The sequence below is a fragment of the Megascapheus bottae genome, chromosome 15, assembly GCF_031878675.1.
Source record: "Megascapheus bottae isolate mThoBot1 chromosome 15, mThoBot2.hap1, whole genome shotgun sequence".
Classification (NCBI taxonomy): domain Eukaryota; kingdom Metazoa; phylum Chordata; class Mammalia; order Rodentia; family Geomyidae; genus Megascapheus; species Megascapheus bottae.
In genome coordinates this window covers 13,125,117-13,149,918 of record NC_143523.1, presented here as the reverse complement: position 1 = coordinate 13,149,918, position 24,802 = coordinate 13,125,117, and the positions used below count along the sequence as shown (strand labels likewise).

At 36.4% G+C, this 24,802-nt stretch overlaps 1 protein-coding gene across 1 annotated transcript in view; it reads left to right on the top strand.

Annotated features, from left to right (window-relative positions):
• Nhlrc2 (NHL repeat containing 2) overlaps positions 1–24,802 on the top strand; it is a 57,688-nt gene that overhangs the window by 16,323 nt on the left and 16,563 nt on the right. The window contains exons 3-5 of the mRNA XM_090345808.1: positions 1,897–2,352; positions 3,669–3,790; positions 11,155–11,284. Coding sequence (XP_090201934.1) covers positions 1,897–2,352; positions 3,669–3,790; positions 11,155–11,284 — 708 coding nt within the window. The remainder of the gene's footprint in view (positions 1–1,896; positions 2,353–3,668; positions 3,791–11,154; positions 11,285–24,802) is intronic.

Here is a 24,802-nt window from a genome sequence, read left to right as displayed (position 1 = left end):
TAATGGTTTTATTTGGCATATGTTGACCCTGAATTCTGTAATTTTATGTTTTTGAAATTTGGGGATTATTCAGGTATTTATTCTGCTTCAGTCTCTTTTTTCTTCTTCTGAGATTCATCTACACTGTTGCTGTCTAGACTGTTACACAGATGCCTGAAGTTGTGTTAATTTCATTCACTTTTTTCTCTGTATTCTTTTTTTTTTTTTTTTGCCTGTCTTGGGGCTTGAACTCAGGGCCTGAGCACTATCCTTGGGCTTTCCTCAGAGCCAGCACTCTACCACTTGAACCACAGTACTGGCTTTTTTCAGTGTATGTGGTATGGAAGAATTGAACCCAGAGTGTCATGCATGCTAGGCAAAGACTCTACCACTAAGCCAAATTCCCGGCCCCTTTTCTCTGTATTCTTTAGCTTGGGTCATTTCTCCTGTGCTACCTGAAGGATTTTTTTGATCTTTGTGACCTCTTTGTCATTGAGCTCATTTAGTGAATTTATTTCAAATGTTTCTTTTCAGTTTTAAGGTCTTAATTTTTATTTTTAGTGGCCACCATTCTTCTGTTTGTGTTTCCTGTGTCTTCATTCATTTCATATGTGTTTTCCTTTCCTATGGAACACAGTTATAGTTGCTGTAGTCTTTGCCAAGTAAAGCATGTTCTGGGTTTTGTTTGATGTCTTTTGATTGTGTGTGTGTGTGTGTGTGTGTGTGTGTGTGTGTGTGTGTGTGTGTGTGTCTTCTTTGCTAGTAAGTTATATTGTCTTGCTCTATGAGTGTTAGATGGTTTTGATTTATTTACTGGACATTGAAATACTCTGTATGCAGACGTGGAGTTCTGTTATGGTCCAATAGAAAATGCTGATAGCTTTGTTTCTGTAGACATTCAAATGATAAATTCTACTCATCTTCCATTATCTGTCTTCCATTATCAGTAATTCAGTTCCAAGTTGTCTAATTAGCTACCATGCCCAGTAAACTACTTGAAATAAGGAATTATGTAAAAGAAATATTTTTTTAAAGTTTTTGGCAGTTCTATGCACAAGTTTGTTTGTTCTAAAAACTGTATGATTGGAATTTTAAATAAGTTGGAGAATTTATGGGAACACAGATTATAGTCATTTTGCTAATCTCCAATCTAAGTTAGGTCAGAAAATTTAAGATAATATTATGACAATAAATACTCAAAAAGAAAATGCAGTCATATTCAGTCTGAATTTCCAAGTGATTTATTGAAGATTGAAAAGAAATTGCAATATTTTCATTAGACAATAGACCTTTTTATTTGTTTTTATTGTCAGGGTAATATATAGAGGACACTGTTACTCCCTTCTGCTTTTCTCCCACTTCCCCTCCCTGCTCCAGGTTGTAGAGTTCATTTCCAATCTATTGTCTTTTGTGCATCCCTGTTACATTTGTTCACCCTTTGTCCTTTAGACAATAGGCTTTAAGTTCTGTATATGTGGCTTAACTGGTAAGATGCCTGCCTGGCAAGCTCAAAACCCTGAGGTCAAACCACCAAAACAGACAACAGACTTTATTATTAGTATTATTAGTAGTAGTAGTATTTTCTTTTTTGGTGGTGCTATGGCTCACACCCAGGGCCTTGTATGTCAAGCTTTGTACCATGAGCTGCATTCACTGCCCTTAGGCTATATTTTTAAATGGCTTTTTCTAAGTAAAAAGCATAATAGTTATAATCTTGCAACAACATATGAATTTGATCATATATTTTTATATAGAAAACAAAATTGTCATGCAGTTTAAGTGTATTAAGTTACCTATATATGTTTTTAATGCAGTTGAAAATACAATCTATGGGCTTTATTAATGGTCCATGATTTAATGTGTAGATAATGATGTTTAGTATTTCATAATATTTAACATATATTCTTCCCTTTTCAGATGGTCTTCTGGTTGTTGGTGTTCACTCAGCTAAGTTTCCAAATGAGAAAGTCTTGGAAAACATTAAGAGTGCTGTTCTCCGGTACAACATCAGCCACCCTGTGGTTAATGATGCAGATGCCAGCCTTTGGCAAGAACTAGAAGTTTCCTGCTGGCCAACGCTGGTCATTCTTGGACCCCGTGGAAACATGTTATTTTCTTTGATTGGCGAGGGACACAAAGATAAATTGTTTTTATATACTTCAATAGCTCTAAAGTATTACAAAGATAGAGGGCAGATCAGAGATAAAAAAATCGGAATAAGACTCTACAAAGACACTTTGCCACCATCACCATTGCTGTTTCCTGGCAAAGTAGCAGTAGACCATGAATCCAACAGACTGATCATAGCAGATACTGGACACCATAGAATTTTGGTCGTTTGGAAGAACGGCCAAATTCAGCACAGTATTGGAGGTAATGTTTGCTTCTAAGTGTACTGTATGACATATTTTGTAGTTTAAAAGTTGTAGTTGAGGTAAATATAGAGAGGGAACTTGCATTGACTTACAACTTTATTACAGAATTCTTTTGTTATTTAGTATGTAGTATCAGAACTCAACAAAAATACTCAAAGCTCCCTTTCAAAAGGAGGAAATTATTAGGTTATATAATTTTAAAATCAGTATGCCTCATCTCATTTCCTAAAATATTGTCATGCTTACTGTCTTATGAAAATTATTATATTTGGATTTTAATTTCTTTTTCTTTTATGCTCATTTGGAAGGCACTTTAATGATTGATCCATACTTCCAATTCCTTTTACAAAAGGAAAACTAAGACATGAAGAACTTGTTGGGCCCTTGCATTCATGTACTTGTAAGAGACTACCTTATAACATTCATACTAACATCTAGGACAATAGAAATAAAATTCTGCAAAGCAGTTAGTGACTGCTGGCTTACAGGCTTTGTATAACTTTTCCTTGGGTCATGGAAGTGACAGTTTCATCTTTTTGTGTTACACTCTGTATGATTGAAACTACAGCCATGGCAAGAGAGGAGGTATAGGCTACCCTTTAGACCAGAATGGCTATCTTTCCTCAAGTGTATGTGAGATATTGTAGGGCCGTATTACAAGGTGAATGAATAGGTAGGAAGGAGTCTTAACCTGTTTGCTTTTCTTCTTTTTTTTTTTTTTTGTGGGGGTAGGTGGGGGAGTAGTGCTGAGGATCAAACACAGGCCAATCAAACACAGGCCCTTGGACATGCCTGGCAAGCCTCTACCACTGAGCTTCATGCTCAGCCTAGCCTGAGCTTCTTGACTCAAGAAATGCTTGGATGTTTGTCAGAGCTAGGATTGTTTGCAACACTCTTTTAAGTATGTGTGTTTTTCTAGGGAAAGAGTATATAATTTCTTTTTTTAAATCAAAAGAACCTGTCTTTCATAATTGTTAAAGAAAATCATTTCATGCAGTTGCTATAAGATTAAGTTTACTTTGAAGTTTCTAGTCTGTGTAACAAGTGATTACTTTTTTAATTGTTTACTTCTGATAAGTGCTTCTGATATATTCTAGTAACTATTGTACTATAAGCTGTGTCATTACTACAACTTGCTCTTAAGAAAAATAGATATCTTGGGAAGTGTTTTAATAATTTATAGGGAGCAAGCAATATCATGTTATTTACTTTAAAAAGTCTCAGCATCAAATGTAGACTTTATGTTTGCTTTGGAGGAGTTTACTTTGCAATCACTTTTAAGGGAAAATGTCTCATGGCTATCTTGTCTTTTAGGACCTAATCCTGGAAGAAAAGATGGGATATTTTCAGAATCATCTTTTAACTCTCCACAGGGTGTAGCCATAGTGGATAACATTATATATGTGGCAGACACTGAAAACCATCTTATAAGAAAGGTAATTTTCCATGTTAGGATAAAGTTTTAATACTAACAGTCAAAAAAACCCACCCTTATTATGTGCTACTTTAAATGTTAGAAGTTAAATGCCAGTGCTTAAGTAGTGTCCTTTTTTAGCTTTTAACCAAAGGCACTTGCTTTAGTTTTAATTCTTAAGTATCTTTTTTTTCTGTTAAAAAAGCCTGTTGAATTCTCTTTTTATCCTTTGTCTTAAAGTCATATAACCAATTCTCCCAGTCTGCTCATTCTGAGATATTATCCCAGTCACTAGTTTACAGAGTGATCCTATGTTCTTTCCTGTTAAATTTTCTCAAAAATGATATATTTCTACCTCTCTTCAACTCTTACGTTTTGGCTGGAAATATTTACTAGTCAATTGACTAACATAAAATTGATGTCATCTTGTTAAATATTGTATATTTTCTTGTTTAAAAATTATCAATTCAAACACAACTACATAGACATAAAAACTTATGACTATAGACATTGTTTTATTACATAGATTAATATGTATCTATGATATACAAACCCTTAGTCTAATTTTGATTATATTCTAAAAACTAAATACCAGTGATTGTATATAGAGATTCCCTTCTTGAATACTTGTTTGTTAAGCACGTCATTTGAAAAAATATCAATTTATACATAAAAATAAAAATTTCCCCTAACCAGCAATTTCAGTTTATATAGTATATTTATATAATGTTTTTGTAGGTTTTCTTTTAATCCTTTACTAGCTGCATGAATGATATGATAGGCATATTCCAGTGTTATTTTTAACATCCTTTAAAAATAGTAATTTTGGCTATAATCTATTGGTTTTTTGAGATGCTATGGGAAAGTTAAGTAACCAAGTTCCTCTAACCCATTGTATGGAATAAATGTTATTTCAAATACTTCCTTGCTTTTTTTGCTGCCTTCAGTATTAACATTTATCCTTTTTTTGAGGGGAGGGGGTGTTGGTCATGGGGCTTGAACTCTGGGCCTGGGCATTGTCCCTGAGCTCTTCAGCTCCCAACCCCTGGAACCACAGCGCTACTTCCTATCTTCATTTTTAACAGTATCACCTAGTATATGTATAGTACCAAATACATAGATAAACTATAGACTATACACTGTATTATGTATCTCCAAGAGGGCAAAAATGTTTACTGCTGAAGTTCTAGCACCTAGAATAGAGACTTCAGTTGAAATTTGTTAAATGAGTTGAACAAATAATATCTAATGAAACATATAGTCCTGCTACTTAAACCAGGTGTTAAGTACATGTGTTTTTTTTTAAAGTCTCGGACTCTCACGTATTATTGATAATATTAGCGTAGGGACTTATCACTTCTTTGGGCAGTTAATTTTGTAATTCATCTGAATATTACAAACAGACATTCAGCTGTATTGAAGTAGTAAGATAGCTAGCCTTCAATATTCTCTTGACTGTGCTTGTCCTCTTTAGAACTTAATGGGCTTTGGAGTATTGGTCATGAGGCTGTGTTTTTATTCTCCTATATTTTAGTAGTACTGGCATAATCACAGTGTTAGATTTCTTGAGTTCTATATCATATTACTCATAAATGTTCTACATTATATGTAGTTCCAACTTTTCTACATTTTCACCATCACTTGCTATTTTCCTTTTTTTTCTCTTTCTACTGGATGTGAACTGCATTTCTTTGATGACTCAGAATGTCAAGAATTACCAGTTGCAGCTCTGTTTTTTGCAAAGGGTTTGTTGAGATTCTTTACTTGGTTTTTAATTGAGTTATGGGTGTTTTTGTTTGTTTGTTTGTTTGTTTTTTGCTGGTTCTGGGGCTTGAACTCAGGGTCTGAGCACTATCCTTGGGCTTTTTCAAAGCTAGAGTTCTACCACTATACCACCATACCATTTCTGGCTTTTTCTGTGTATGTGGTACCGAGGAAGTTCTTTATCAGATCATTTCCAGGCTTTTTTTTTTTTTTTCACATTTGTTAAGTTGTTTTTTTACTTACTTTTATCCCTTGAAACTTGACAAAAGTTTTAATTTCTGATGATGGTTTTGTCTGTGTTTGCTTTTGTTGCTTAAGCGTTTTGTGTGCTCTCTCTTTATATATGTAGGATATAGCAGACCTTGGTTTAGGCAATGAATTGGTATACATAAGGTCACAAAGATTTATTATGTGTTTTCTTCCGAAAGCTTTATAGCTATGACTTATAAGTAAGTCTTTTCATCCCCTAAAAAGTCTTTCATTCTTGTAAAGTTGATTTTCATATAGGGTGTGAGGTAAGGATCCATTTTATCCTAGAATTATTTATTGAATGGAGTATTCTGTTGCAACTGAGTCTTCGCAACTTTGTTGAAAAGATAGATGCATGTGTTTATATCTGGACTTTCAAGTCAATTCCATTCGTCTGTCCTAAGGCCAGTACCATATGACTTTGAATGTTTCAGCTTTTACTCAGTTTTTAAATCACAAAGTATATTTGCCCTTCTATTTTCTTCTTTTTCAAGCTTGTTTTGGCTATCCTGTATCCCTTATGACTATGAATTTTTGGATCAACTTGTTCACTTATGCAGAGAGTCATTGTTGTTTCTTATGTAAAGAATTGTCTTCAGAAACAAATTCTTTGAGTTTTAAACATCTTTTATTATATTGTTGACTAGGCTCCCCCATTGATTTTAAAGCTTAGTTGTGTGTATCTGGTCATGACTATAACCGTAAAGGAAATGTATGTAAAATTTCTCGAAGAAATTATTATTTGAGGCTGGGAGTTTGGTCTAGTAGTAGAGTGCTTGCCTAGCATGCACGAAGACCTGGGTTCAATTCCTTGGTACCACAAACATAGAAAAAAGCCGGAAGTGGTGCTAAGGTTCATGTGGTAGCACTCTAGCCTTGAGAAAGTCCAAGGACAGTGCTCAGGACCTGAGGTTAAGCCCAGAACTGGCCAAAAAAAATTATATTTGCTGTAACTTTGGGAAATAAAATAATTGAAATAGTTATATATTAGTAGACTCTTTTGATGTTGAGCTATTACTCTATTCTTAGGATAAACTTTACTTAGTTTATTAATTTTTTATAAAATCAAGTTGGATTTGATTAGCTAAAAGTATATATATTATGTATGCTCATAAATTAAATTACTGTAATTAATTGTACTCTGTCCATCTAGTTTTAGAGTCAGTGTCATGCTAACCTCATCAAATCATCAGCTTTATCTTTTTCTATATTTTGTAATAATTTGCCTAATAAAATAACTGGATTTGAATACTTGCTAAAACTCCCTTGTAGCACCTCTTGAGGCTGATGCTTTTTAAGATGTGGTCTGTGATTTTCATGTTATTTTTTATAATATAGTTTAAACTTGAGATCTATTTCAACCCAAACTGTCTATTGTATCAACACCAAGTCGATTCAGTAAGAATACAGATGAGGTTAAATTGATTAAATTTTTTTATACTCTCAGGAGATTGTAGAGCACATATGAGAGAAATGATGCAAAAATGTATCACCAAAAGAAATCAGTGTATTTTATTGTAGCAACAGAATTAAGGACAGAATTATATGGATGTTACAGTAGAAAAAAATGTGGAAGCATATAATACAAGGAGCTTGGAATGGAAATGAATATCTTAAATATAATAAATATCATCTACCCAAAGCAGTTAGTTCCATTGCAGGCAAAATATTGAAGGCCTTTCCTCACAACTGGGAATAATAATGAGTGGAATGTTTGTCTTTATTTTCTAGGGACATGGCATGTATGTAGAAAACTGTAGGGAATCAGTGAAATGGTTATTCTTAAGAAGTGAGTTTAGAACAACAATCATTCATTATATGGCTTGTTTCTATATCCTAGAGATCCTTTCATTTAGCGTCCTACTATATGGCCTTTTGTATCAAGGTTTTGCTCTATTGCAAATCTCTGCTAGGAGAGCCCAAGGTTTCTACTGATTATGACAAATGAGGGAAACCATTGAGCCTAAGTTCCTTTGAGTCTGGCTTACTTCACTTAATATGATCTTTTCTAAGTCTTTCCATTTCCTAACAAATGGGGCAATGTCATTCTTCTTGACAGCAGCATAGAATTCCATTGTGTACAAATACCACAGCTTGTTGATCCACTCATCAACTGAGGGACATCTGGGTTGGTTCCATATCTTTGTTATGGTAAATAGTGCTGCAATGAACATTGTTGTGCTGGTGGATTTATAAGTCTTTGTTTCTGGATGATTGGGTAAATGCCAAGTAGTGGAATAGCTGGGTCATAGGGGAGCTCTATGTTTAGTCTTTTGAAGAACTGCCATACTGCTTTCCATAGTGGTTGAACGAGTTTGCACTCCCACCAACAGTGTAATAGTGATCCCTCCTGGCCACATCCCCTCCAAAATCTGTTGTTACTAGTTTTCTTGATCCTGACCATTCTAACTGGAGTGAGGTGGAATCTTAGCGTTGTTTTGATTTGCATTTCTTTTATGACCAGAGATGTTGAGCATTTCTTCATGTGTCTATAGGCCATTTTTGTTTCTTGTTCAGAGAAGACTCTCTTTAAGTCTTTGGCCCATCTTTTAATGGGATGGTTGTTACTTTGGAGATTAGTTTTGGATTTGTCCCTTGGTTATCTCATATTGTTACAGTATCTCACTTTGTTACCTGATATATTGGATATATTTGTATTTGGTTATTTGAAATTGGATAGGGAACGGGGGAAAACAAGATGAGAGGTGGGGGTGGGGGGGAGGGAAATGGGGACCAAGACATGTGAAAGGATGTCAATGTATGGGAATTAATGCACCATCTATCTGGCAAATATCATGTAACCCTTCTATTAATTACAATAAAAAATATGAAAAAAAACACATGGACAGTGTGTGACTCACAGTAAGATTTCCATGAGCATTTGTAGAGAAGAAAGAAACAAGTAAATGAAGAGTAAAATAATATAAAAATGTAAAGAAAATAAAGAATTTTATCTAAAATCAGTCTGTTTAAAGTATACTCAACTCCTACTGAATGCTATAGCTTCCTCGAAAATCAGCATGTCAATCAAAAACGTAAAAACAAAATGTAATGAGTTGAAGCATATATAGCACAGGGGCCTCCAGCTTTCTGAGGAGTATGTTGGTTCCTTTTGATTCTTTACTGAAAGGTTCATTTCAATTTTCTTAAGAGCTTCAAAATAAGAAAGAAGTATAGATTCACTTAGATGCATTTCTGAGCATTGATATACTCTATCAAACCTGCTCAGCATTTCTAATTTTACTCTAAAGAATAGATTCAAGGGCTGCTTTTCTAAGAATTTTTTTTTGCTATTCTTATTTCCACCATTTTTCCACAAAAAGAAAAAATGAGTAACACATGCAAACAAGATACCAGGGCTTCATTTATGATCTCACAGGACACAGTGAGGATGCTTCAGTGGATGGGCCCCACTACATAGAAATGATTCATTGCTTATCAATCCAAAATGCTCTATATATTATGGTCCATATCTTGTTATTATGTATTATATATGAATTATTAATATATTACTTTTGTAAAAGTATATAGCATATTACTATGCTAATAACCTACATTAGTACTTGTCTAAGAATATGCACTTAAAGATATAAACTACCTTAAAAAAAAAAAAGAAGTGAGTTTAGGAAAGTTGCGGGGAACAAAAAAGCAATGCCTTATTAGAAGATTGAGGGTATTTTTATATACTAGTAACAATCATTTGGAAAATGAAACTTAGAAATCTAGTCTATGGTAGCAACAATAGCTAAAATATTTAAAACAAATTTAACACATAGGTAAATTCTATATATCGTCTGCCTTCTGTTTATACAGGTTCCATATCTGGATGGCACGCACTTTTTTTTCTTGTCATTATTCTCTATAAACAGTAAAGCATGGGCCTGGAGTTTGGCCTAGTGGTAGACCCCAGTTCAATTCCTTGGTACCACATACACAAAAAAAGCTGGAAGTGGTGCTGTGGCTCAAATAGTAGAGCTCTGCCTTGAGAAACCCCAGACAGTACTCAGGCCTTGAGTTCAAGTTTCAGGACTGGCAAAACAAAAACAAAACACTAAAGCATAACAACTACTTTTACATAGTCTTTGCAATGGGTATTCTGAGTTATCTCAACATGATTTGAATCATTTACTTTGTGCCCTTTTATACGAGTCCCCATAGAGATATCCTGAGACCAGTCCCTCATAGATTCTGGGTTGTTTTTTTTTCATCGATTCTAAAGTATTTTAAGCTCTAAGATGTATTGCTTACAAAATGTAATCTTAGCTACTAAATTAGCCTTTAATACTAACCAGTATTAAGGGCTCAACAGTAAGATAACATTCTCTCCAAATTGATCAAGGAACTAGTATCTGATATATAGAGAGTCTTGCCACTGGAAAATGAAAAGACAACCTTCAGTAGATGACCGAAGATTTGAACACATTTCTCCAAAGAATACCTAAGGATGACCACAAGCACGTAAAAAATATTGAACATCGTACGTTAAGAAGGAATTGTAGGTTAAACACAATGGTGAGCTGGGCATCATGGTGTAGACCTGTAGTCCCAGCACTAGGGTGGATGAGGAGGGTGGATCACTTAAGCCCCCAAGTTTTGAGGTCAGCCTGGCCAATATGGTGAAACCCTGTCTTAAGGAAAAACAAAAACAAATCACAATAATGCTTTCCACTGGCTTCTGTGATTTTCTTTAAAATATATAAGATATAAACAAAATAGTTAGATAAAACGTGATATTAGAATTTCACTTACTATTGCAAAATTCTTGTGTGTGTGTGTGTGTGTGCATGCTTGAAATTTTTCATAATAAAGTCTTCGGAAGAGGGTCTCCAGAGATCATAAAGCATGGCATCTCATTTTCAGTAGAATGCGTTATTTTTTTCAGATTATGAAAATTAGAATTAGTGTGGTAACAAAGAACTGCTTAGGTTCTAATCTCAGACCCTTGGCTTACTCTCTGCGGGATCAGTTATTTTTGAGTCTGTTTTTTTTTTCTAAAATAATCAAAACCAAAGCATATTAAATCCTACATGTGTTACTTGCTAGCTAAGAATAACTGGAATATGTACCTTTAATTTTAAGAAACATGCTTTGTTCCAGATTTATTTTCTGTTAAAATATTTTATAGTTAAGATGAGGTCAGCAGCAGTTGTGGGAGAGGTATGCAGCAGGTGGATGTGCAGGGACATAGAAAACAGGGGAATGGCTGTGAGGGGAAGTGAAAATGACTGATAGTGGTCACTTAAATAACAATCCACTATAATTAATTAACCTTTTTAAAGCAAGTATTATGTTGTAAATGACATTTTATTGAAATTCTTTAGATACCAAAGGAAAAAAATAAAAACATGTAGTTCATCCATTTGTTTTTTGTAGATTGACCTAAATGCTGAGAAAGTGAGCACTGTAGCCGGCGTTGGAATTCAAGGAACAGATAAAGAGGGAGGAGCCGAAGGAGAACAGCAACCCATTAGCTCCCCGTGGGATGTTGTTGTTGGAACATTGGGTATGTAAACATTTGATACTAACCTTTGCTTTTAAAAAGTATGACTTTAAAAGAAGTCCATGAGACTCTTACCTCCAGTTAACCACCAGAAAAACTGGAAGTGGAGCTATGGATCAAAGTGGATAGAGTGCTAGCCTTGAGCTGAACAGCTCATGGACAGTGCCCAAGCCCAGAGTTCAAGCCCCATGACCACTTCTTCCAAAAAAGTAAGACTTTAGAAATATTGTCCAAAAAAGAAATGTACTCATTACCTGCCTTATGTAACTATAACTGTTATGTACTTCACCTTTATAATAACAATAATTTTTTAAAAGGCTTTCAATATATTCTTGAGCCAGGTATGATAGTTTATACCTATAATTCTATGATTATTTTTAATCATTTAAAATATATTTTCAAAAGAAAATATATTAACACTGTACAAAAAAAAATTTTGGGGGGTTAGTATGGGGTTTGAACTCTGGACCTGGGCATTGCCCCTGAGCACTTCAGCTTAAGGCTACTGCCCTACCTCTGGGCCTGGGTCAAGGCTACCACCCTACCCTTGAGCTACAGCATCACTTCCTGTTTTCTAGATATTACTTGGAGATAAAAGTCTCTTGGTCTTTAGTGCCCAGGCTGACTTTGAACTGAGATCCTCAGATTTCAGCCTCCTGAGTAGTTAGGATTACAGGCATGAGCCACCACACCAGGCTGTACAAAAAATTTTAAGGCCTGGCAATGTGGCCTAGTGGTAGAGTGCTTGCCTAGTATACATGAAATTCTGGGTTTTATTTCTCATAAACAGAAAATGCCAGAAGCAATTCTGTGGCTCAAGTGGTAGAGTTCTAGCCTTGGGCAAAATGGATGAGACATTATTGTGATCTTATTGACTAAATGAAAACTGAAGTCCTTTTGTTAGTCTTTTTATTGATCAGTGGTCTTCAGCAGTAGTGAGATGGCAGTAGTGAGTATACAGTTTCAGTCTGAAAAATAAATCTAGAAGTAGAGTACAGTGACATTTTTAATGGATTCGTGTGGTCTTAGTATATTTAAAGATAATTCAGTTTACACTTGAGTCAATATTTTGTTATGGTTTCAATTTGGTTATAATTCAAAGACCTTTTTCTGTTATTTTTTCCCCAGTCTTGGGGCTTGAACTCAGGACTTGGGTAGATACTGTCCTTGGGTTTCTCAAGGCTAGCACTCTACCACTTGAACCACACCACCTTTTCCAGCTTTTTCTGTGTATATGGTGTCAAGGAATGGAACCCAGGGCTTCATGCATGCTAGACTAGCACTCTACCACTAGGCCCCTCTCCTGGCCTAGTAATAAAATGAGTGCAATTCTGGTTAATATGTTTAGCTTGGATATTTTTATGCAAAGACCTTACTTTTTCTATTGTGACTTTTATGAAAGTATTAACATTAGCTAGGCATTGGTGACTCATGCCTATAATCCTAGCTACTCAGAAAGCTGAGATATGAAGATCACAGTTCAAAGCTAGCCCAGGCAGAAAAGTCCCTAAGACTATTATCTCCAATTAACTGCCAGAAAAACCGGAAGTGGTACTGTGGCTCAGTGGTAGAGCACTAACCTTAAGCTGAAGAGCTAAGGAACAGCATCAAGGCCCAGAGTTTAAGCCCCAGGACTGACAAAAATAAATAAATAAAATGAGATAAAATAAATGAATGAATTTCTAGCTAATAGGTTTAACTTACATGTTTTATATAGGTTATTTTGAGAAATATATTTTAGTGTTCTGTGTTTTAAACAATAAGGAGTTGTTTGTGGCTCATGAAAGTAATGTAGTGGAATAGCTACCTTCAGGTCCAGACAATAGGGGATATACATGGAGAATTCAAACTGGTGTATACATGGAGAATACACCAGTTAAAATTCAGTGTCCTTTTTTATAACCAATGAACAATTCCAAACAATTTCAGATTTTTTGTGGGTGTGCCTGCAATGAGATTTGAACTCAGGGCTTCACACTCTTCCTTGGCTTTTGCTGCTCAAAACTAGTATTCTACTACTTGAGCCACGTACCACTTTGGAGGGTTTTTTTGTTGTTGTTGTCTCACCAGCCCACTTTTGGGTTTTTGTAAGGTTTTTGGTAGATATTTGTAGATAAGAGTCTCACAGATTTTTCTGCCTGGACTGTTTTCTAGCCCCTATGCGCTGATCTCAGCCTCCTGAGTATCTAGGATTATAGGTTAGAGCTACTGGCATCTAGTGAGTCTCAAAATTGTTAATCCTCACCAGTATTTATACACTGACCTATTAGAACATAAATCTCAAAGATGGAAAGAGTTAGAAGCATAACTGTTAGTAATACAGTTAAAGTGGATACAAATTCCTGCTCTGGTATGTTGTTATCATTTCTCAAGGGGAGATGAGATTCTGTACTTCAGATGTCAAACCCCTCCCCCAGTGATTTATAACCAGTAAGTTATTTAGCAATATAGTCACAACTATTTGCCTTTTGCCACATTGTATTCACTGTATGTGTTAGCTGTTAACCATAATCATATTACATAAAAATCACCTTAAAACTCATCCAGTCATGATCCTCAATTTCTTGCTTACATATGACATTGGAGTTCAGCAACTAGATACTGTCTCTTGACAAAAGACTAAAGCACACAAGGGCAAGTATTATTATATACCATGCTTTTGCTCATGGCATATCTACTTACCTACTGTTATTAAAACAAGTTTCATAGTTGGAAACCTGTGGCTCAGGCCTATAATTTTAGCTACTTAGGAGGCAGAGATTTGAGGACTGAGATTCAAAGTCAGCCTCAGCAGGAAAGTTTGAGAGTCATTGAGACTCTTATCTTTAGTTAACTACCAAGAAGCCATAAGTAGAGCTGTGGTTCAAGTGGTAGAGCACTAGCCTTGAGCAAAAAAAGCTCAGGGACAGCATTCAGCCCCTGAGCTCAAGCCTCAGGACCATAATTTTTTAAAAAATTTCCTACTACTAGAAGTACAGGCTGAGATGTCCAGTTTGCCTATAGGAGGCCATAGCAAAAAATGTGGACATAAGGGTGGTTCTTTACCTGTCACTTACATTATAATCTGCTTTGCTTAGCAGAATGTATTTGAGTAAATTCCATTTATTTCATGAGCAAAGAACACTTAAGATTTTTTTCCAGTCTAAATTTTTTTTCCAATCATACCTTATGACATGGTATCTCTAGTTATTTTATCTTTGTATTAACAATGCATCCAACTTGCTCGCCAGGGAAAATCCTCACTTCATTGAGGTTATCAGGTTTCAACTCAAGTTATATGCTATGAAAGCTTTCATCTTTATTAAGTTCAGTTTTCAAGGAGGCAGGTCCTGATTCAACTTAACAGATGATCCTTCTGCGTTTAGTTTAGAACTGAACATATCTTCACTTCAGGTACTTGGCAAGATAAGTACTATTGAATGCACTCAAGCTCAGCACCTTGCAGAATGCAGCCTAAGAGAAAGTGGTTTTCAAGCACAGTCTGAAGGACCTTAAGTGACAGTGGTCGTGCTAGCCCAGGAGTATTAAATCTTTTAGTCTTTACCTAGGCATTGTAAAATATTGTGGTTATTAAAAAATACCTATGGAAATTCTATTGAGATTCTGCCTATCTGAAAAATAACCTCAAGTAAAGAGTTACTGTTGGGAAGAATTGTTTAGCTTCTTATCATGTTTTCAAAATGGTATGCTATCTCAAAACACTTTCAGAATTACAACTTTCAAGAAGAATGGGTGTCGTATACATTGTTTTCAGATGATGCTTGTAAGCTTATCAATTGTACATATAGATATTTACTTAATGAAACTTTATATAATGTGTTTCTGTTTCTGCATACTTAAGATTACATAGTTTACTAAATATAGGTAAAGTGAATAACAGATAATAAGGAAAAATCTACTGCTGAACGTATATACGTGACCAAGGGTTCTAGTTTAATAAACAATATACTTCAAGGAGAGATTAAGAAAGGTACTTGATATATTTCTGACATACATATGTAATTAGTAAATATGTATGTATTTTAAATAGTATATGCATATATAACTTCAGTTTGTCATGACACTGATAAAGGCATAAAATAACTGGTTTTTTAAATGAATTTCATCATTTTTGGTTACTTTAGATATGATCAAAATGCACTAAAATAACTGATTACCTCTGGTAAATTCGTTTTTTAGCAGATGCTTTGCCATGTTTCTATAATGTGGATGTAGTCTGTGTTGACTCCACTGATGCCAGATGGTAACCTGAAAATGTTTTATGATAAAGGGCAGGGGCCCTGCTAGTCTCTAAGCACTTTAGATGTTACCTGATTTAGAAACCTTCATAGCAAGGATAGTGTGCCTGAATCCCATTAACCTCTCATGGCCCTTTAAATCTCATGGTCCTTTAATCAGCATTTTCCTTAGTACAAATTGAGCTTTTGTTACACAACCTTAATGGTTGAAATCTGTCTAGTTTGCCAGTCAATCTACCATGTTGGTGCTTAGGTAATATGCTCTGTGACTGTTACAAAATGCCATTAAAATTTTGTTTGCTTTTATAATAATCAGATGATGCAAAAATTTTTGAAGCGATAAATTTACCTAATACAGTCAGAACATGTTTATTTTGGAAGACTTGTATAATCTTTATGTCTGAGATTTGAGAGACTATAATATTATCTTGCCCCATTGATTTGGTGCTAATTAGATCTTTTCTTAATGAGGTATAATTTACATAAAGCAAATTTTATCCTTACTAGATAGATGGTTCTATGGATTCTTTTTTAACCAGTCCTGGGGCTTGAACTCAGGACCTGAGCACTGTTCTTGGGCTTTCTCAAGGCTGGCATTCTACCACTTGAGCCACAGCACCACTTCTGGCTTTTTTCTTTTCTATGTATGTGGCACCAAGGAATTGAACCCAGGTTTAGTGCATGCATGCACTCTACTACTGGGCCAAGCTCCGGGCCCAGTTCTATGGATTTTGATCACAGTATACAATGTTCTCATCAGTCTTTCTACCGTCACCATGCCATACCAGCTACTGGCAGTAGTAGTCTCTGCTAATCCTCAGCAGTCTTTATGTCTGGCATCTTCTTCAGAAATTTACCCTTTTTTAAAAAAAAAAATCATTAACAATCCACTTGTATGGCTGTGCGTTTGCCTTTTCAAATGACTAATAGACACTTAAGATTGGTACAGCAAAGCCCATGACCCTTTTATGGGTGTGTGTGTGTATGTGTGTGTGTGTGTGTGTGTGTGTGTGTGTGTGTATTTGTAATAAGCGTAAGGGAAGGAGAGTGAGAGATAATATGTTTTTTACTTCTCTTGAACAAATGCCTAGGAATAAAATCAATTGCCAAATTGTTTCCCAGAGTGCCTATTTTCTTAGTTTCAAGTATGTGTCTAGAATCATTGCTTCTGCCTAAAGAACTTTCTAAAGTATCTTTTTTTAAAAATGTCAGGATAATGTATAGAGGGGTTACAGTTACATTCACCACATTGATACCCCTTTTCATGTTTTTGTCCCCATTTCCCTCCTGAAGTATCTTTTAATCCAAATCTGTTGGTATGATTTCTCTTCACCTTTTTCCTAATTTTGAAGGATACTTTTGCTTCTCTTTTAATAGTTTAATGGTTTGCATAGTTTCCCTCACAGAGATGTACATTACTTTTACTTTTTTCTTTCTTATTGTTGTACATGTAAAGTATGTTTTTATTCTTCTTTAGGCATTTACCTTTGGATTATAGCAATTCAGGAGTTAGCCAACCTGAACTTCCTGAGTTTGTGCTTTGATATATATTATTTTCAAGAGACTCATAGCCATTCTATTTTTCAGATATTTTTTCCTTCCTTTTTCTTTTATTTCTAGTACTTCAGGTACTCATATGAAATTCTTTGATACTACATCAGAATGTTCTTTCAGTTTTTGTGTGTGTGTTAATTTGAAAATTCCTCTGTCTTCAAGACCACCAATTCCTTTCTTAGCTATGTCTACTTGGCTGATGAGTCTGCTGAAGGAATTCTTCATCTTCAGTTCCCTGCCTTAAAAAAAAAGTTTCTGGGTAGGTGGGGGAAGTAGGGACAAAAACATGAGAAGGGGTTTGTGGAGTAATGCACCTTCTGTCTGACGAATATAATGTAACCCTTCTATTAATTACAATAAAAAATTAAAAAGTTTCTATTTTACTTTTTTTTTTTTTTTTTTTTGCCAGTCCTGGGCTTGAGCTCAGGGCCTGAGCACTGTCCTTGGGCTTTCTCAAGGCTAGAGCTCTACCACTTGAGCCTCAGCAGCACTTCCGGCTTTTTGCTATGTATGTGGGGTACCGAGGAATTGAACCCAGGTCTTTGTGCATGCTAGGCAAGCACTCTACCACTAAGCCAAACTCCCGGCCCTCTATTTTACTTTTTTTTATAGTCTATTTCTGCTGAAATTTCCCATCTATTTAGGTATGTCGTAAACAGTCATTTCAAGTCATATCAGAATCCAGTTCCACTAATTCATTTTGTCCCTTTTGTGTTTGACTTCTTGTTATTTATATGAGGCTGAGAGAGGTATATTTGGGCCATTATTGTTGGAGGTCAAGTCACTTTTTCAGAAACTCTACTGGTCTGGGCTCTACTATTACCTTTGTCACTGAGAGTATACCCTACAGAGTGTTCCAGTTCCTGCAGCTGGGCTGCCATTGCACTGTGGGGCAGCCCCAGGCCTGTGTCTGAAGGTCATCTCAGTGGCCACTAGCTTTCCCTCAGCTTTCTGCCATTCAAGCACAACAGCGCCCCACACTGCTCTTCCTCTTCATAATTGCTGCTTCTTCGCTTATACTGCTGTTGTTTGTTACTTTGCACTGGGCCTGCATTAGAGATGGGGCTGTTTTTGTTGTTAGGGGTCCAGCTTCAGTTTGGTATTAGCAGGCCAGAACTTTGTGCTGAAGACAGGAAAAATGGAGCATTTTCACTGTGTCCATTCCTCCTCTGTGTTGGCCATATTCTACCTTGTCTGTGACTTGCATGGGAGTATCTTGCTTTCCTTTCTGAAATCCCCTTGAGCTCTAAGAGTCTTTGGCAGAAGGCAGTTCCTTGCCCTCCCTGGGCATGGAGTTTTCTCTTCGTTCCCCCAACTGTAATTGGTCTTTTCCTGTGCCCTGGGATGACACTTGGCTGCTTTTCCCTTGAGACTCAAGCCTTTGCTTCATAGGAGCTGTAGGAGCTGTGGAAACAAATCTGTTTACACTAAAGAGGATTTCATAGAAACTTACAAGAGGGTACTGGTTATAGCTGATAAAAATGACACAGAATTTTAAGAGCTGAATTGTGTGATTTTCACATTTCATAGTTTTATTCCTATTAAACTATTCCTCTAATCTTTTATTACTGACTGAGATACTTTATTTTTTAAAAATGCTTATTCCTAGAACCTTCCCAGCTTTTGGTATTGTCTCTTTTTAAAATTATATTTAGTCATGACTGCTGAAAGTCAGTAATACTAAGTACACTCCTAATTTTAAATTGAAATGTTTAAAATTACTACATTCTTGTTGGAAGGAATGAAACTAATGCCCATATTCAGTAATGGAACTATGTGCTTTAGATTCCGACTCCAGAATGAAGGGGATAAATTATTAACACGATGCCTGTTGGCTTCATAGACATCATAAATGCCAAGTCACCTTGCTGTTTTCCTTTTTTAACTCTTTATTTTGTTTACAAAAATAGCTTCTTCAGTTTTTAATGAAATAAGCTATCAGGCAGGGTAAAAATTCCATGCAAGGTTGGTTTGCGTGGTGCTATGCCATGGGTCCTGGAGCCAGAGCTCCTTAGGTTCCAAGTTTCAGTAGTTGTGTGACTTTAGACAAACTCTATGCCTCTGTGCCTCAGTTTCCTCATTAGTGTGGTAGTTATAAGTAGTACCTACTTGAAGGACTGAGGATTTAGAGATGGTAGCACTTACCCATTAAAAGTACTGGGTTTGCTTTTATCTTTTTTTAACCCTTTGTCATAAAAGTCACAAAGAAATGTTGATCTGTACCAAACATAACCCAGACAGACTGGGACTTAGGAGATGTACTTTTAGGAGATTACCCAGCCATACACCACTTGGTAAGTATACCAAGACAAGGGCAGGTAGCGATACCTTAGTTTTACAACCTGCAGCTTCAGGTGCATTTGATTCTGTTTTTGATCACATAGTAGTTGGGTACATAGGCCAGAGTGAAGTGTGTAATTCACAGGCAGAAGGAAGGAAGATGAAGGGCCAGTCGGAAAACTGGACAGAGAATAAGCTCATTTTTGTGGTTCTTTCATTCTCATCAGAGCACTAAGAATCTAGAGTCAGATTTACTGATGAACTCATTCCAGATTTAGCTGTGTGGATATTAGCAAACTATTTAATCTCCTTGAATTTGTTTTTTTATGAAATGAGAGTGATGTTCAGACTTCTTAAGTTGGAGGAAAGAATTCATTTATAGTACTTGGCTTCATGCTTCCAGTATTGCAAGTGTTGTGGATATTACCACCATCTTCACCGTAAGTTTGTACTTAAAAACGCAAAAGACAAGAACCTTAACTTGCTTGAGCTTCTGCTTCTGTACTTTTTCTTACTGCTCTGGTTTTGAAAGGAAAATATATACACAGGAGCCAAGACAAAACAAGTGCTCACACTTCATCAGTGCAAGGCCTTTGTATACATAGAAAACCCTGGCTGAGCTGGCCTGGCCTGTGAAGGCCATGCTTGCTGTTTCAATTCAGTATGTACCAGCAATCCTCTCCTTTGCCAACGCAGTCTCTGAAAGCTCTTCAGGCTGAGCAATAAAATTTGCCTGACTCAGCTTTCCTGGGTTTTCTTTCTCCCCTTCTTACGCTTTCCTTTTTTCTATTCTCTCCTATGCCCAGACTCACTTCCCTTGACTGTTTTTGTTATTGTTGTTGTTTGAGGCAGGGTTTTACTTTGCAGTCTAGGTCAAACTTGAACTTAAGTTAAAATCCTCATGCCTCATCTTCCTGATTGCTGGGATTATAGGCATAGGCCAACAGCCTCAGTCTTCTTTTTTTTTTTTTTTTTTTTTTTTGCCAGTCCTGGGCTTAAGCTCAGGGCCTGAGCACTGTCCTTGGACTTTCTCAAGGCTAGAGCTCTACCACTTGAGCCTCAGCACCACTTCCGGCTTTTTTCTATGTATGTGGTACCAAGGAATCGAACCCAGGTCTTCATGCATGCTAGGCAAGCACTTTAACCACTAGGCCAAACTCCCGGCCCCAGCCTCAGTCTTCTGAGGCTAGAGTATTCCTGTAAAAGAGAGAATATATTCTCAGCTGGGAATAGGCTGAGAGACCAGGTAAGAAGTGATCCTTGCAGTAATCTCTGATGGCTTAGATCAAGGTGGAGGTGGTACAAAATGGGCAGGTTTTCAATAAGGAAACAACAGGATTTATTGATGGATTCTGTATGACCTGTGAGAGGAAAAGATAAGAATGATGATCCTGGGTGTTTCTTCTAAGAACAGAACATTCTATACCAGTGGAGGGATATGCACATATTTCCTAGATTTACTCCCTTACTTAGGTGCTTGATGTCTTTGCTGCAACACTGTAAAGGTTTGCTTCTATTTGTTTGCTGGTTTACCAACAGAATTTTTTCTTTAATGACCTATATTCAACAACTTGCCTAAATTCACTCATGAATTCTGGTAATTCCTCTGTAAAAATTAAAAGATTTCCTATGTACTTAGTCCTGTTATCTGCCAATAACTGCAGTTTTCTGAGCACTGTCCTTGGGCTTTCCTCAAGGCTAGAGCTCTATCACTTGAGCCACAACACCATTTCCAGCTTTTTCTATGTGGTACTGAGGAATCGAGCCTGGGTCTTTGTGAATGCTAGGCAAGCACTCTACCACTGGGCCAAACTCCCGGCCCTGCAGTTTTTTTTTTTTTTTTTTTTTTCTAATCTTTCCCTTCTTGCTTTTTAGTCCTGCTTCGTTATCCAAGCCAGCTCCTCCATCTGAAGCTAGACAGAGATAGAAAGTGTTGCTAGGAGGTGTGGTCACCTCATTTCTGTTCACAAGAGGAATATTTGCGGGTTTCACTGCTGAGTATGGTGCTTGTCATAGGTTTTCTGAAAGTATTTTTCAGATTACATAAGGTCTCTGCTGATCAGAGTTTGCTAAGTTTTTATCACATTTGGAAGCATGATAAGAGAAATTACAAGACTTTATTTTTTAATTCCTTATAATAAAATAATACCTTAATTATAGAAGTGCTTTTGCAGGACTGTATTACCATGCAAAGTACTAATCTATGAAATAGCTGAAGATGCATGTAGAGTGCTTTCTCGTCTCATTGTTTTAGAGGATAATGGTGCACGTTTACATATACAGCAGACTTCTTTGATTAGAGATGTGTCATTGATAGTGAAACTGCCTTTTTAGACCCCTGAGCCCAAAGTGCAGGAGTTCTACATGAGACCTGGCCACTTGCACCCATATGCCAAATAAAGAGACACAGTGAAGGACCAAGAGAAGAAGTTTATTACCTTGCCGCCATGGGGTGATAGCACTTCATCACGTCTTCAGGGGTACATACTAGCTTCAGGTTAAATAGGTTTGTGGTCAGGGATTGCGAGAGGTATCCATGGTTAAAACAGTCTCACATCACAAGTGTGTGGCTTGGTTGGCCATTAGCTCACTCTGTCCTCCAAGGAATCCTGGGGAACTGTTACTACTTTATTCCTGGACTAGAATAGGAGCAAGGTGATCTCAGTTCTGAGCTGTTTTCTTTAAGATGATAAGAAGAAGGTTTGAGTGGCAGTTTACCTTCCACAAAAGATGCTTCTTTCCTCTTCAAAACAAGGTCGATTGCAAAGGACTGCAGCAAAAAATAATTTAGATCAAAGGGCACAGACAGGAAGTTGGAGGATTTTTACTTAATTCATAGGATCCAGCAGAAGCATCTTAAGTTATCTCTTACACTAGTAACAGCAAATATTGAGTCATTAGCATAAGTTCAATAACAAAATGAGGACAGTTTCTTCTGATCCAGAAGAAAGTTTACTTATCCAATAAACAGTCTTCACACATCTGCTATATGTTATGCATTATTTTAGTTGTTGATGATAAAACTGTGAATAAAACAAAGCTGCTGACCTTGCAGATGAACTTAACAGAAAAAAAGTGATCAAATAACACGTAGGATAATGACAGATCCTATGAAGAAAAATATGGCAAGGTAGGGGTTAAAAAATGATGATATAAAGGATGACACTCTTAGGGGAAGAGCACAAAGGCACTGTGCCTCTGATCATATAAACAATACTTATCAAATGAATTTCAGAAATGGAAGTGGAGTTTTTCTCTGTTTCTTTTTTCTTTTCTTGTTGTGGTGTTTGTCTGACTTTGGGAGGGCAAGGGGGTACAGAAATAGAGCAACAAGGGTAAACAAACGTAGCAGGTATATTCATTGGACTCTGTAAAAAAATTGTCAAAAAAGATATGTACTCATTACCTGACTTATGTAACTGTAACCCCTCTGTATACCACCTTCACAATAACAATTAATTTTAAAAAAAGATGGAGAGAGAAAGAGAGAGGGAGAGGGAGAGAGGGAGGGAGAGAGAGAGAGAGAGAGAGAGAGGGAGAGGGAGAGGGAGAGGGAGAGGGAGAGGGAGAGGGAGAGGGAGAGGGAGAGGGAGAGGGAGAGGGAGAGGGAGAGGGAGAGAACACGCTAGATAGAGAATAGAAGAGAGGGCATAGAAACGCTGCCAGACACTGTGGTCTTCTACAGGAAGAGGAAGCACTCTTGATCTTCAAGTTCAAATCAGCATGCATCATTTAGCACCTAATACATGCCAATGACATGTTAGGTGCTTTTCTTACCTTGTTTTATACATTCTTTTTTTTTTCTTCGAATAGGCCATAATCTTCTTGTTTGACACTTAGGAAAACTGAATCACAAATTAGAAAATGATGCAGTCATGATTCAAATCCAGAACTACCTGGTTCCACAGTCAAGGTAGCATCTCTGTTGTATAACCATCACAAATAATTTCATAGAGAAGTGGAGGAACTGAGGAGTGGACTTGAATTACAATTATTTACAATTCTTTATGTAATACTCTAAAAATATTACTGAATAAATTCAGGGTTTAGAATGTTATAAGTAGGAAACATTCCAAATTGTGTTAAAATTAGTAAGCATGATTAGTTTTTATGCCTTTTGTTTACACTACTTAGTGAAGTGTTGTGTTTTGTCTTGTTTGGTTGGCTATTTCCTTAGCTAACAATACCATTGTCTAAACAGGAACATAAACTCATTTTCATTGTGGAATGGTGAAGCATTCATAATCTTGGCTTTATGGTGGATTTAACACAAATAAACAACTGTAAACTGAGTGCTTTGTTGGCATTCATCTGTTGGTAGTACATTCAACGTTAATTGTTAATGCCTACTATGGCATTAATAAATTTATGCTGAAAAAATGGTTATACTTTTTATCCTCAGTGCCATCTATCAAGTGATGTTTAATATATAGCTATACTTTACTCTCCTAATTTAACATACTACAAAATTCAGATCCACATTCATAAAATAATGATTATAGCTGACATTTAAGTGTGACTGTCTCTCAGTGTTATTCTCAATGCTTCACATGCTTTGAACCTTTCATTTGAATGTCATTATACCTAAAATAATGGAATACTTTATTAACTTAGATGTCCTAGTCATTCTGACAGTAGCCGTGTATAACCCAAATAGCTGAAGGGGCAGTGTGGTAAGTTAAAAATTAATTGTGGAAAGCTTTTGATCTAGTTTTTAAGGTCTTTAAGCAGAGACTTGTGTTCCCAGAATAGATGGATACCAGTGTCACTTTGAATACAATCAGATCTCAGTATGAAAAAGAAAATGAGGAGAGTTGCTTCTCTTAAGATGTTACTGGATAGCAATTCCAAACAGAGAAAGAAAGAAGTACCCTGTGGAATGGTTAAGGGCACAGACTTTTTTTTTTTTAAGTAGATCATGGGGCATGAACTGGGCCTGGGAATTGTTCCTGAGCTCTTCAGCTCAAGGCTAGCACTCTACCACTTGAGCCAGAGTGCCACTTTCAGTTTTCTGGTGGGTTATTGGAGTTTCAGGAACTTTCATGCTTTGAACTGGGCTCCTCAGATCGCAGCCTCTTGAGTAGCTAGGATTACAGGCGTGAGCCCTCCAGGCCCGGATAGGGCACTGACTTTCTATTGGCCTGCCTAGCTCAGATTATTTTCTTCTTTTGTGAGCTCTGTGGATTTGCCATGTTACTAACCTCTCTGGACTAATTTTGATACATCTGTAATTTAGACCTCCTCATAGTAACCAGTTCATGGGCTTTTGACAAAATTATCACAAACTTCTTAAGTGCTTGTCATATAGCAGCCAAAGTTACTTGAGAACCAACATCATTGTGGGTTTTTGCTGTTGTTAAATTGAAGGACACTTAGAGTAGCACCAGTTACAGAGGAAAAAAAAAACAACTTCTTCTGGATCCAACTACTAGAAGTTAAAGGACATGAA